Source organism: Opisthorchis viverrini (genome assembly GCF_000715545.1).
Source record: "Opisthorchis viverrini unplaced genomic scaffold opera_v5_472, whole genome shotgun sequence".
Lineage (NCBI taxonomy): Eukaryota > Metazoa > Platyhelminthes > Trematoda > Opisthorchiida > Opisthorchiidae > Opisthorchis > Opisthorchis viverrini.
Window position 1 is genome coordinate 88125 of NW_008752131.1, and position 11726 is coordinate 99850.

The following is an 11726-nucleotide window of genomic DNA, read 5'->3' on the forward strand; positions in this document are numbered from 1 at the left end:
GTAGTACGGGGTCTCGCTGCTCTTGGTCTGGCTGCTCCCCTTTGGCCTTCCTGGCATGGTTGCACCTTGTGGAACGAAGTTCCAGCCAGTGTAGCCCGCGGGATCATTGCAGCACTGAAGCCCGATCACCACGTCAAGGTGGCTGCTTTAGGTCGGTTTCCCGATTTTTCAAGACAGATTGACTTTATTCGACTTCACTGCTGTAGGTGAGTTGGCTGTGGTCACAAAATAAAATCAAAGAAGAAGCCGTAAAATCCGTTCGATATAGTAACCAAGCGCGAGTCCTTTCAGAACTACTCATTAGGTCTGTGAACGATTCTGTTATCCAACTGTTTCGATAGCATCAAGATGTAAGAGACTAAGAATGAGGACTTGGGACGCTAAATCCACAAATAGCATGCGATCCCCACAAGCAATGGCTGAATCACCTCGTCCTAAGCAGGATTGAATATCCGTGTTCATACATGCTCATAGCTTACATCCGCTATTTTCGCTTCAGAATTGTTTTTCTGAATTCTGTCGACTGCATAGCTATTTCCAGTCCACTAAACCCACGCTTCGGGTGTTCCTTCAAATCGAACTGTCCCCAGGTACGATAAAAACTGGAGCTAAAGTTGATTCCAGTGTTCATTTCATGTCTAAAGTATGAATAAACTTCTTCCCGACATAAGGATAGATGATGTCATCCCACATTACTTGACCTTGATGCAACTATTTTGTTACTATGTATCATACCACACAACGTCAATGGCTTTTCAGCAGCAAGTGATAATAATGTCTTTTGAGCGGGAAATACACGGAAAGCTCATTTTACAAGTAAGAAGAAATCCACTACACTTGCTTGTAAGCGCCCACTAGTTGTTTTTGGCTGGACTTGAGATTCTTAGCTTCTGAAGCACACTTAACCGGATGAAACTGAGTGCAACATGAAATCAAGTTTCTACACTTTCTAGAACACTATTTCCCAACTTGACAGCTTTTCGCTTTACAGATTGCGATACAGGTGCTTCCCTGAGTTTCATCTGATGACGAATGTTCCTTCATCAATAGGAGTAAATTCGTCACTTTGTTACAAACAACTTATTCACAACAAGTAATAAGTTTTTGCAACCCAGAGTTTACTTTTTAGAAACTTATTGAAACCGAGATAAAAACATGTAAATATCACTTGTATTACTTGTGCTTCAATACGTTTGTTAACTAAGGCCACTCTCCGACGTATCTCCTCATCCCTTCGATTATCCAATATTTTACGCTGTTTCTCCAACTCCTTCAGAAGGGCACCTTCTGCCTCGGCTTTTCCGTCGCGCTTATCCTGGTGGCTTGCGATAAATTCCAGGTACTCTTTGTTCAGCTTTTCTCTTTTGTGCCGCTTGGCTTCTTGCTCTCTGCAAATGGTATCAGTTTGACGCATGACATGAGAATTCTCGAACAGTTCCGTTTAATGTTATGTACTAATGCTAAGTCTTGTGACATCAAAAAGGATTCGTCAAAATTTTAATAATATGAGGTGCCTCTAACCGGGCACCTCAATTTTTCCGTCCTTTACCAAATACTACGCCGTGGCACCTAAATAACTTGAAACAGTCCATTTTTTCGAGGTGAAAAGAATTTCCCGGGGTGTTCGTGGAAGAAAATTTCCGCTTTAAAAAAGAACGCTGATCAAAAAATGGGGTTTTGGACTTCTTTACCTATGACAATTTAAGGGTCACCGAAGACAAAGTGGCTACGGTATATGAAAATGTCCTCTAGCGAATCATTTTAGCTAACGTTGACTGCAACATTGCAGTCCCCACTCGATTTTTCGAGAGGTTCTACAAAGGAACCAGGTAATGTGCACCAATGTTGTCACAGAATCAGCGGATCGGACCACCTCAAGTATACAGTTCTCCAACGACTACAGAAACATGCATCAAGGTGAGTTGAAATTTTGTGTGAGATTTCAAATGACTTCTGAACGTGTACCTTACTGTGGGGTGTAAAAACCATGCGACACTCTAAACTGTGATCAGCTACCCATAGATTCACTGGTTAGCCCTGCAACCAAAATATATTGATGGAATTTGTCTACTCTTGTTGGGCATTCTAGGTCTTAAGCGCCCCCTGGCTGAGGTATAATCCATTGATATATCTTTACCCTGAAGTGCTTGGCGCTGCTTACCGCCCAGATCAAAATTTTTGAACTTACACAGCTGCGCTATATCAGTTCCCATGCTTCTCCCATACCACAAAGTATTACCTCATTGTACGTATTATGAGAAGTGATAAAACAAGCCTGCGATTGGCTCTACTGTGCAACTGGGAGGAAACAACGCATATCGGGTAGTATGGGGTTATGGTCTCTGTATCCCTCAACGTCAAGTACGGTGTGGTAGACCATCTGTCATGCGATTCTTGGGTGCCTTCACGTACAAATATTCAAGTTCTTGCGAGTGATATTGCTGAGATGATTCTTTGTTGCTAGCCTTTGTGCTCATTCTATGCATCCCAAATTACATTGTTTACCTGAAGAATTAGAGTAAGTCACATCCTCGGGAACACCTGAAACGCTTACAGTATTGGTTCAACTGTAAAACCGTTTTGGTGCCTAGCTCTCATATCTCTCAAAGCAAGCACGAGGATTGGGATACTGCTAGGCCGATGCGAGAACAGTCGAGGTATAGATGTTTGGCCTTACGGACAGTGATTTTACGCGTTAGCCACTGGGGTATCTCAAGGCACCAATGTGGATAACAGTCGCGGTACTATGTAGACGCCCATCTCCTACTATTCCTTTGGATTACCCATGTCGAAGTATGCCAAATGAAAGTTTCCGGAAAGATAGACATATCCTCTTTTTTTAGACCAGCCTGTTTTCGCTTCCCTAAGAGAAATGAGTTGACCATAAGATGCCATTTTTAAATATCCTTGGAGCAAACAAACGTTGTAAAAACTCACGCTTTAATACGTTCGTTTTCTTCGGCAACAATATCTTCAATGAGCCGCCTTGACTCTTCTTTCTCTGCCAGTTCTGCCCGATGACGAGGAGTGTCCCCCGTTCTCTGTGAAGGTTGGTGGTGAAGAAAATAAAGGTGGTTAGGGCAAGTTGTTTGCACCATGATCACTGCGAACGATTTTTAATATGGAGTCGGAAAGCTTGGTTTCCATTTAGCCCGCTAATATATCAACATCAAGGTGTACTTCTATTCAATCTAATTCGCATACAGGTTACCACGTGATTTTGATATCGGGATTGAAGGGATTGCCTGAATGCTAGTTAATCACATAGCTGATTAGTCGTTCACGGCAGAACGGTTAGGTGTTTAACCAACTACCTGGGATGTTGTGGACTCTAAACACCCAGAAGTCTTGCAAGTTACACTGTTGATTAATATGAATGAAACTGAAGCAGCTGCGCAGTGTTTCCAGGGTTTTTCAGAATAGGCTCGCTTCAACTACAGGACAAAATATCCAGCAGTGAGTTTGCCGAACATGTCCTCTTCGACAGGTTGTTTCAGCTCCGGTAACCTCGAGATCACTAGCCATTAGGTGATTATTAATCAAGAGGTTACCTTCTTAGCATGCCAGACAGTAGTTAGATCATTTATATATTGCAGAGAATTTTTTTGACACTACTAGGTATGTAAAAGATTTCTGATTACTGAAAACAGGGATAGAAAATCAGTCCAAAAACGCCTTTTGCTTCTCATGTTATTACTGAACCATTTACATGATGCCATGGGCATGTAGAATCACAGAACCAGTGTGTGTTTCAAAATCCCTTCATGATGCCTGGTTCCAAGCCCGACCAAGATCGATCGATCCAGAGTGCTGAATGTCGAAAATGGTTTTGTAACCCAACATCTTTCCATCGCTTAAAGTTGTTTTCACCTTTGGGGAATAAATCCGACTCGAGTTTGTTTGTTTTTAACGGATAGATGAGGACACACTGCTTATGGAACAGGAGTTTGAGGGGACAAACTCATAGTAGTCAATGAATAGGTGTGCATTGTGAACGGTTTTAAGTTAATGTGCGCCACTAAATGATGGTTAAGGTCAAATTGGGACATTGATTTCTCTCTACTGGAAAAGGCTCATTACATTTGTCCTCCCATGATTACAACAGGGCGTTCCGCGTAATTGTGTGATTCACCGCAAATCAAGGGTGAGTGAACGTGCATTAGGTGCCGATCTCCCAGAAAACAGTCACTTTTGATTGGTTGTTTGTTTGGCAGATACCAAAAATACGATCAAGCGACACTAAATGGAACAGTCTGTTAACTGTATATGACTTTGGGTACAGTAGAACCATCCGTATAACAGAGCGAGTCATTAATAGGTTGCATTCAAATTGGGCATCATTGGGTGCTTTCAGGAAGGATCTTCAAAGGTTCGAGCAAAAACTGCTGAGAACATGGAGAAAAACGCGACTGAGCACAGGGTGTAGCCTTTCTCCCAGATGGCAATGCTTTACCATCTGCTTATCCAGCACGAAAACTGTAGAAGAACTCTGTAGTTCAACCTTAGGTTGACCTAGTGGCCGTGGGCTTCTTGTCTGGGCCGTAATTAGAATCACTTTAGCATCGCATTCACATCACTTCATAAGCATATACTTTACATTACTTTACTGTGGAAGGGAGACAGGAGAAAACTTTATTCTATACTTTCTTTATTCTATACTTTATTTATATGTATATTTACTGTTATTTATTTATATTTATTTTTTATTTTTTATTTTTTCTATTATTATTTCATTTTTATTTTATTTTACTTATTTTATTTATATCTCGTAGCCGTGGGCTTCTTGTCTGAGCCGTAATTAGAATCACTTTAGCATCGCATTCACATGACTTCATACGCATATACTTTACTTTACTTTATTGTGGAAGGGAGACGGGAGAAAACTTTATTCTATATAAACTTTATTATACTACTATTTGATGCCACTAGAGTAGCCTGACACTCAGTAGAAAAGGCCGTGTAGATTTGAAGAGATTGATGACAGTCAATTTTTAGGAAGTCAGTTACTCCAGCGAGGTGCACTGTAAGGGAGTTTGAACATGAAAAATCCATCTGCCCGGAAAATCAGGTTGGGAATCTAAAGAATCGACACTCCAGGAAAACAGTCGTATACACAATCTTATGCGGAATCGTCTGTGAATGGTCAAAGACTGCGGATAAAGAGAAGAAAAAAAGTTCAACTACCTTGACCTAGCGACGATTCAATAGATGCAAGCAAACATCGCATGCACATACCCTACGTCTGATTGTGGTCTACGGATACCCAATTTAGCGTCTAATGATACGCTTAATCGACTCAATTATTTGGTAAAATATGGCTGCGTTCGGTCTATTCAAACCAGCGTTATAACCATCAAAATACTAGCCAACCAAAGATGCAAGTGTAATAAGTGGTATGCTTATAAGCACAGCTGACAAGTCCATTATGGTACACAAGAAAAAATTCTTCTTGAGGGAAATCCTCAAACAAAAGAACAAGTTCACCTCCCCTACCTATGCCTCTGGAATTATTTGATAGTAAGAAGCCTTCAAAGAAAAAATCTTACTGAACATAATCTTCCGGAAACCTACTTAGTTTTCACGGTTGTGGTCACCATACATAACTACCATCGTGTGAGTAGACAATAGAAATCCTATTCAGGTGACAATAGGCTTGACAACAGATGGACTTTGTCCAACAACTGACATTCGATGAAATAAACATATTAATCCGACTGGGTTGTACCTATGTTGAACCAACCTAGTAATTACGACCAGCTAGTTCCAATACCTGTCGCCAGTGGGATCATCACAAAACTTGAGCGATGGCATTTGGTTGCCTGCATCAAACGAACAAGTCCAGGAAAAAATGTCCTGTCTTTATAAACTGCCAAAACGATTAGGCCGATTAACCAGTATCAAGCGGTGATCAGTGGGGGAGAGATGTAATCTCAAATAGCAACCTCATTTGTCTCCGCTTGCTAAATGTAGCGATATCAAACCACCTCTTTGTTGAGTTGGTTATCATGGAGTTTGAACAGTCCACAATTAACAAGTGGACCCATTTGACCAGGACTTCAAGGATGCAGCAACAAATGATTGTATTCAGAATTTACTTGAGTGTCCAGTCTGTCGTTTGTGTTAAATAGGTAAAAAGAGGTTGATAAATCTAACGAATGACTGAACAATGAAGTTGGCATATTATGAGTAAACTGAGGTGCTTTAGACTTATTTACTTAAAGTGTGGAGGACCAATCACTTCAGAGTGGATCCCGCACGGGTGAGTGACTTTGACCTGCGACAGATTATGCACACCTATTGACCATACGCAACCGTTAACAGTTAGCCTGTAAATTAACAAGGCGAAATTAACAGGCCTTCGATTCCTATGGGGAAACAGCACTTCGTAAGCAACTCATATCTGCTAGTAATGCATCGGGCTCATCTATCCAACTGAGAAACAATTTAAATTGTTACGAATACCGTTTCACAAGCAAGACTGTATAACAACACTTTCCAGAATTTGATCGCATGGGCGCTATTTTTAAGCAAACGGACAAGGAAATAACCATGGTGCTCTACATGTAACCTGGCTGATTTTTTCTCATCCAATCATGAGTCGAATTCTAACCGCCGAACAGTCATTCCACTAGAAAAAATACACCAGACCGTATCGATACAAAAGCACTTTGGTCGCATTCTCCAACAGGCCCCCGAGATGCTGCTGCTCTCCTTTTACGGCTTTTACCAGCTCTGTAATCCCATAAAAACCTAAATATTTATCACATAAGTGGTCTGTGGTTTTTACCAGTTAGTTAATCCTAAAGGATGGTGTGATAGACGTGTCAAATTTTCACCTGGCATGCTACATCTCACCGTATTCATGATTTATGAGTGCAGACTTATTTTATCCGAGTGAAACAAATAGAGTATCCAACAAAAATTAACCAACCAATCGTGTGAGGTGTTCATCCTAACTTAATTGTCCGGTTGCTGAGATAATTGTCTGAATGGCTCTAAATTTCTGCAAAATCATTGCGATCGATTGCCAAAAATTTCACCCACACAAAGGTATTCCCTGAGTTTATCGGAGAGATTAGTCCGAGTGACGATGCAACTCTTCTTAGGTACCAGTAAGATAAGATGCCTTCGTATATCGCAGTTTAGCAGCCGATGACTTCTGCTTAAAAAGCGTACGGGATTCTGATCAGCCATTTTTGACAGTCAATTAGGCTACTCGTGAAAAGTTAAGTAGTCAGACCTGCGATGAAGTATATCTACCAGCATTTAACTAAGAGATGTGGCTGTTCCCCTTGGGGGTCACACACTCGAAACTTCCTTCCCACACAGAGAGATAGCAAAAATACCATTTCATTGGGTTTTGCTGTCTGCATCATGTAGATAAACGGGTAGCAATTTCCGGCTCAAAATGAACGTTATCGTAATGTTAGTGTAACATATTTTACCTACTGGGAAGAAGTTTTTGGAATGCAGTGTCTACCCTGTAGTCTTCCGGCCACCAAGCGTCAGGTTCCTCACAATGGCGTCCTAATATTTGAAGGATCCGATTGTATTAAGTAGTGTCTGGGTTTGTTCATTTACTGAAGCGCTGGTTTAGTGCAGTCAAGCACACGGGAAGGATGTAGCTCTAAAATGTAAACATGTTCTCTGTATTTCCAAAAATTCGCGTGCCCTGCAGAAATTCCGCTTTCATAAGGTATGAATCGGCGATGAAGTAAAGTTTTCCTTTCAATTAACGGCTTTGACTATTTCAATGTTCTATGGAACCAGTAGAAGATCCCCAATAACCTTCCTTGGGTTTACGGAAAGTTACACATTGGAGAGATTTTCTGATAGTACGACTCACGATAAGGAGCATGCACATCACTTAGAATCCCGAAGATTCCAATGGAAAATATTAGGGAAAAAGTATGCAAAAAATTATAACCACAGTCTTACTTACTTGTTCTGCCATGGCTCGGATCATATCATCACGCATTTGTTCCAAGAACAGACTCCGTTTTTGTATATCCCGCTGTTCTGCAAGACGATCGGCTTCCACCATTTCCCGCTCAAGTGAAAATTCTTCTTCCTGTGTGTTGGATACAAATGAATTTTCACGGTGAATGGAAAAACAGCAATGTTTGAATACCATTCTCTTAAGGTGCAGCATACCTAATCCAAGATGACGGACACAAGTAATATGTGATCCTGGGCGGAGCTCCAAATTTAAGCGTTACACCAAATCACTAAGCAGCAGAAAGGTTAGCTGATTACCACAGAAACGTAATCCACAGGTTCGTATTCAATATGTTTTCTGGGTTTTACCCAAAATTTCAATTTGTAAATCAACAAACCACGAGTGTCCATGTTGTTTTTTGGAGTGCTGCCGTTTTCCCAGCAAAAATGCCTCCTAAAAGTAGAGTCCGAAGTGAAGTCTGCAAACAGTGTTACAGCTGTTTTATACGAATATTTTTGGTGATGTTTCAAGCTATGCAGCTTTGTGATGGGCCACAATTGAAATAAGTGCAAAAATAAAAAAGCTAGGAATTTCTTGATATAGGGTTTTATGGAGCTCATCTAGAGACGATGCACTTTGACAGTAGCTTGAAAAAAGGCGGCGGACAACAACAAGTTGACACTATAAAAACAGCTAAAGGTTTACGTTTATCCTCCAAAATTTCCATCATACTTCTTTTATAACAAGTGGAGTCACAAAAGCCCTAGAAACAGGCCGGTCGGTCTTCATACATACTGATAAGAGATTCGTTAATAGATTAAATTTTAAATTCAACCGTAAAGGTACGGGGATGACCTAATATATTTTTGTCTTTCAACTCCTGAGTCTTACCTTGTGTTGTGCGTTTCCCTGATTTTTCAGGCTATTCTGTGTATAATTACCACGCTTGGAACCGAAAACGTTTATGGCATCATATAATTCAATAAAGAGGGGATTTTTGGTTAAATACTTGAAGAATTCGGAAAAATTCATTCTTTCAATTTTGGATAGTTGAGAACGCAGTATGAGAGGAGGTCCTCAACTAAGAAATGACATCGTTTTCATTTCTAATAATTCGTCAAGTAGGAAATGTATTTTTAAGACACTGGCAAGATTTTCACTGAATAATATATCTGTTTTTATGTAGCACTGCTTTTATTACGAGAAAAACTCCCGCACGTTCTACTTCGGCTAGACCCAGTCGATCTTTTGTCACCCAGTGACTTCAAAGGTGTTGTTGATTCTATGGACCGTTAGGCACTATGGCAGTGTCTATGAAGCACATTTATCCACGTAAACTCGTAACACTCTGTAAGAGGCTGTACACTAACTCCCGCGGACCTGCAAAGTTCAACGAGATGTTCGCGCCTGAGTTCACCACATCAAGCGGTGCCAGGCAAGGCGGTATCCTGTTTCGACTTTCTTCTGCAACTATGTCAATGATACTGCAGGGTCGAAGTGTTTCCGGATCATTTGCTCACAGATATCGACAACACAGACAACTTGGCCCTTCTTGGATCTGATTCCGTCGTAATACAGACTACACTAAATAATTTAAATAATTCTGTCTTACGGTTTGACATGTGCTTCATATTCTCGAAGTGTAACATGTTGCAGCAGAACTGTGTGGGCTTAAACCGTAACCCCGTGCCTGCGGATGAGCCAGTTGAAGTAGTAGACAATCTGGTCTGAATTGCCAGCTGTAGCAGTCCTAGCGGTTTCGTAAAAGATGATATTTCCACCCGGATCAGGAGGGCCAGAGTAGCTTCCGTGAACCTGCGTCACCTGTGACGTGGGCGTAACATCAGCGTAAAATTATTTCAAGGATTCAGTTCAATGTGCCATATTGCGCTTCGTACTATTATGTGGGTCAGAAACCTAGAACGCCGTGCACTGAAGACGTCAAAATATTTTCATTATTTGATCATCAAGGTATTCAGAGCATTGCTGGAGTGTGGTGAGAACATCGTGGAAGTAATGTTTGTCGAAGTACTATATCGCCCACGATAGATGAACTGGTCGCACTCCACAGGTTGCGCTTGCTTGGTTACGCTGTTATGGAGGCTGACTGACTTCCTCGAATGGCTTTTTCTGAACAGCCACGCGAAGGATAAAAATGAGTCAGGGGAGGGCAACTAAACCCAGCTGCGCTGGTCATTACCGTCGCCCTAGATAGTGAACTCGAGGCAGGACATATCAAGGATTAGAGACGTTGACGTCCTAGTCACGCCCCAAGCGGTGCTCATGTTGTTGTCTTTGGTGCGTAGGTGCCCTGTCGATATCCAAATAAAAGGTACACCGACAACCCTGTATTGGCGCATCAATTGTATTAGCTTCCACTTTCACTGCACAGTTTTCTACCCCACCTCCCGAAATCATCGACAAGCAAAGCTATGGCAACTGTACGGAAAGTATAGTGTTTTACATCCGATGAGAATGGTGAGAATGACAACTGGTTCACTAGTGTTCAGAGCGAATCCCATGAACCTATGGATGGTCTGCAACTTCAGTAGGACCAGTGAAAAATAATTTGAATTTATTCATAATTAAAGCATTTGTGTAAGTTAACCGCATTCTCATATTCCTGTTATGAAACAGGTTGAAAATGTTCAGATATCTCAGCAAACAGGTTTCTTATAACTTAGACTGTAGTTTTCAAAGAGCGGGTTGAAAAAGTGTGATTGTAAACGCCAGAGTAACTGTAATAGAATCCTACATTTAGTGAAAACATTTCACTTTTCCGAAGATGTTGGGCTTTCGGGTAGAACTTGGATTGTGCCTAGCTTTGATAGAACACTCGAATTCTTAGCTAGAATCCGTGGAATGAATACCTGGACCTTATAGTCGTCACATACGTACACCTGGCAGCATGGCACGCAATTTATACCTAATACCATTTTAAACTGCCCAATTTCATGAACGTCTCAACTTCATAAGTTTATCCCCCGTCAGTGACACCCAACTTTATTCAGCGCTTCTACATTTTGCGTTAACATGTCCATCTTGCCTAGTATCAGCAAAATTCTACGAGAACCGAACTCATACATTCTTTTTGGTGTCTTTGAAATTAAACTAGGACACCATTGCATGATGAGGGGGACAGATCCTTAAATTAGCCGGGAAACATAAAGTGACGGTTGTATGTAATGCAGACTAAGACTTTCGAATTGTATGCAGTACCCAGTCGTAGCAATGTAGATTTTTGTGGGTTCCCAACCGAAACAGAAGGTTGGCTTGTTGTTGTGCAAAGTAGCGGTGGTTGTTGTAAAGAAGTAGCACGTTGGATACCCTGTCGTTCACCTTGGGATGAATCCAAAGTGAAGTGTTGATTAGGAGGTTTCATCAGATGGGAAATCACTGAAAGCTTACCCTGTTTATGGATAACGAGTTACAATATTCATTTAAACTGACCGTGCCAGCCAACAAAATACTTGGCCATACAAGGGGTAAAGCTGAATGAGAAATAGTCATTGGCATGCTCTAATTAGTACCCAGATTTGTTCGACAAGATTCCTTCTTGGTTCTAGTGCTGAGTAACAACTTGTATATGTTCTTCATGAAATAAAGAAGGGTGTCACATACCTTATTCATTTCCGCTTTTCGCTGCTACAGAGTTTCATCACGGATTTTGATTCAGTACATAACTTGACTCGCTTGGCATTGATGTGTGCCTTGTCTCAGAAACGAGAATTCAAGATGCAAGCACAGTGATTGAGTTAACCGCCCCGTCAGTCTCCACTCGCTTCCG

General features: G+C 41.2%; 2 protein-coding genes across 2 annotated transcripts in view; one reads left to right on the plus strand and one right to left on the minus strand.

Annotated features, from left to right (window-relative positions):
* T265_11278 (hypothetical protein) overlaps positions 1 to 11726 on the minus strand; it is a gene marked incomplete at both ends in the record, with an annotated part of 42216 nt that overhangs the window by 19472 nt on the left and 11018 nt on the right. The window contains 3 exons of the mRNA XM_009177893.1: positions 1178 to 1388; positions 2938 to 3041; positions 7943 to 8071. Of these exons, the coding sequence (XP_009176157.1) occupies positions 1178 to 1388; positions 2938 to 3041; positions 7943 to 8071 (444 nt within the window). The remainder of the gene's footprint in view (positions 1 to 1177; positions 1389 to 2937; positions 3042 to 7942; positions 8072 to 11726) is intronic.
* The window catches only part of T265_11277 (hypothetical protein), a gene marked incomplete at both ends in the record, with an annotated part of 43677 nt that overhangs the window by 14048 nt on the left and 17903 nt on the right, over positions 1 to 11726 (plus strand). The window contains one exon of the mRNA XM_009177894.1: positions 3009 to 3071. Within this exon, the coding sequence (XP_009176158.1) occupies positions 3009 to 3071 (63 nt within the window). The remainder of the gene's footprint in view (positions 1 to 3008; positions 3072 to 11726) is intronic.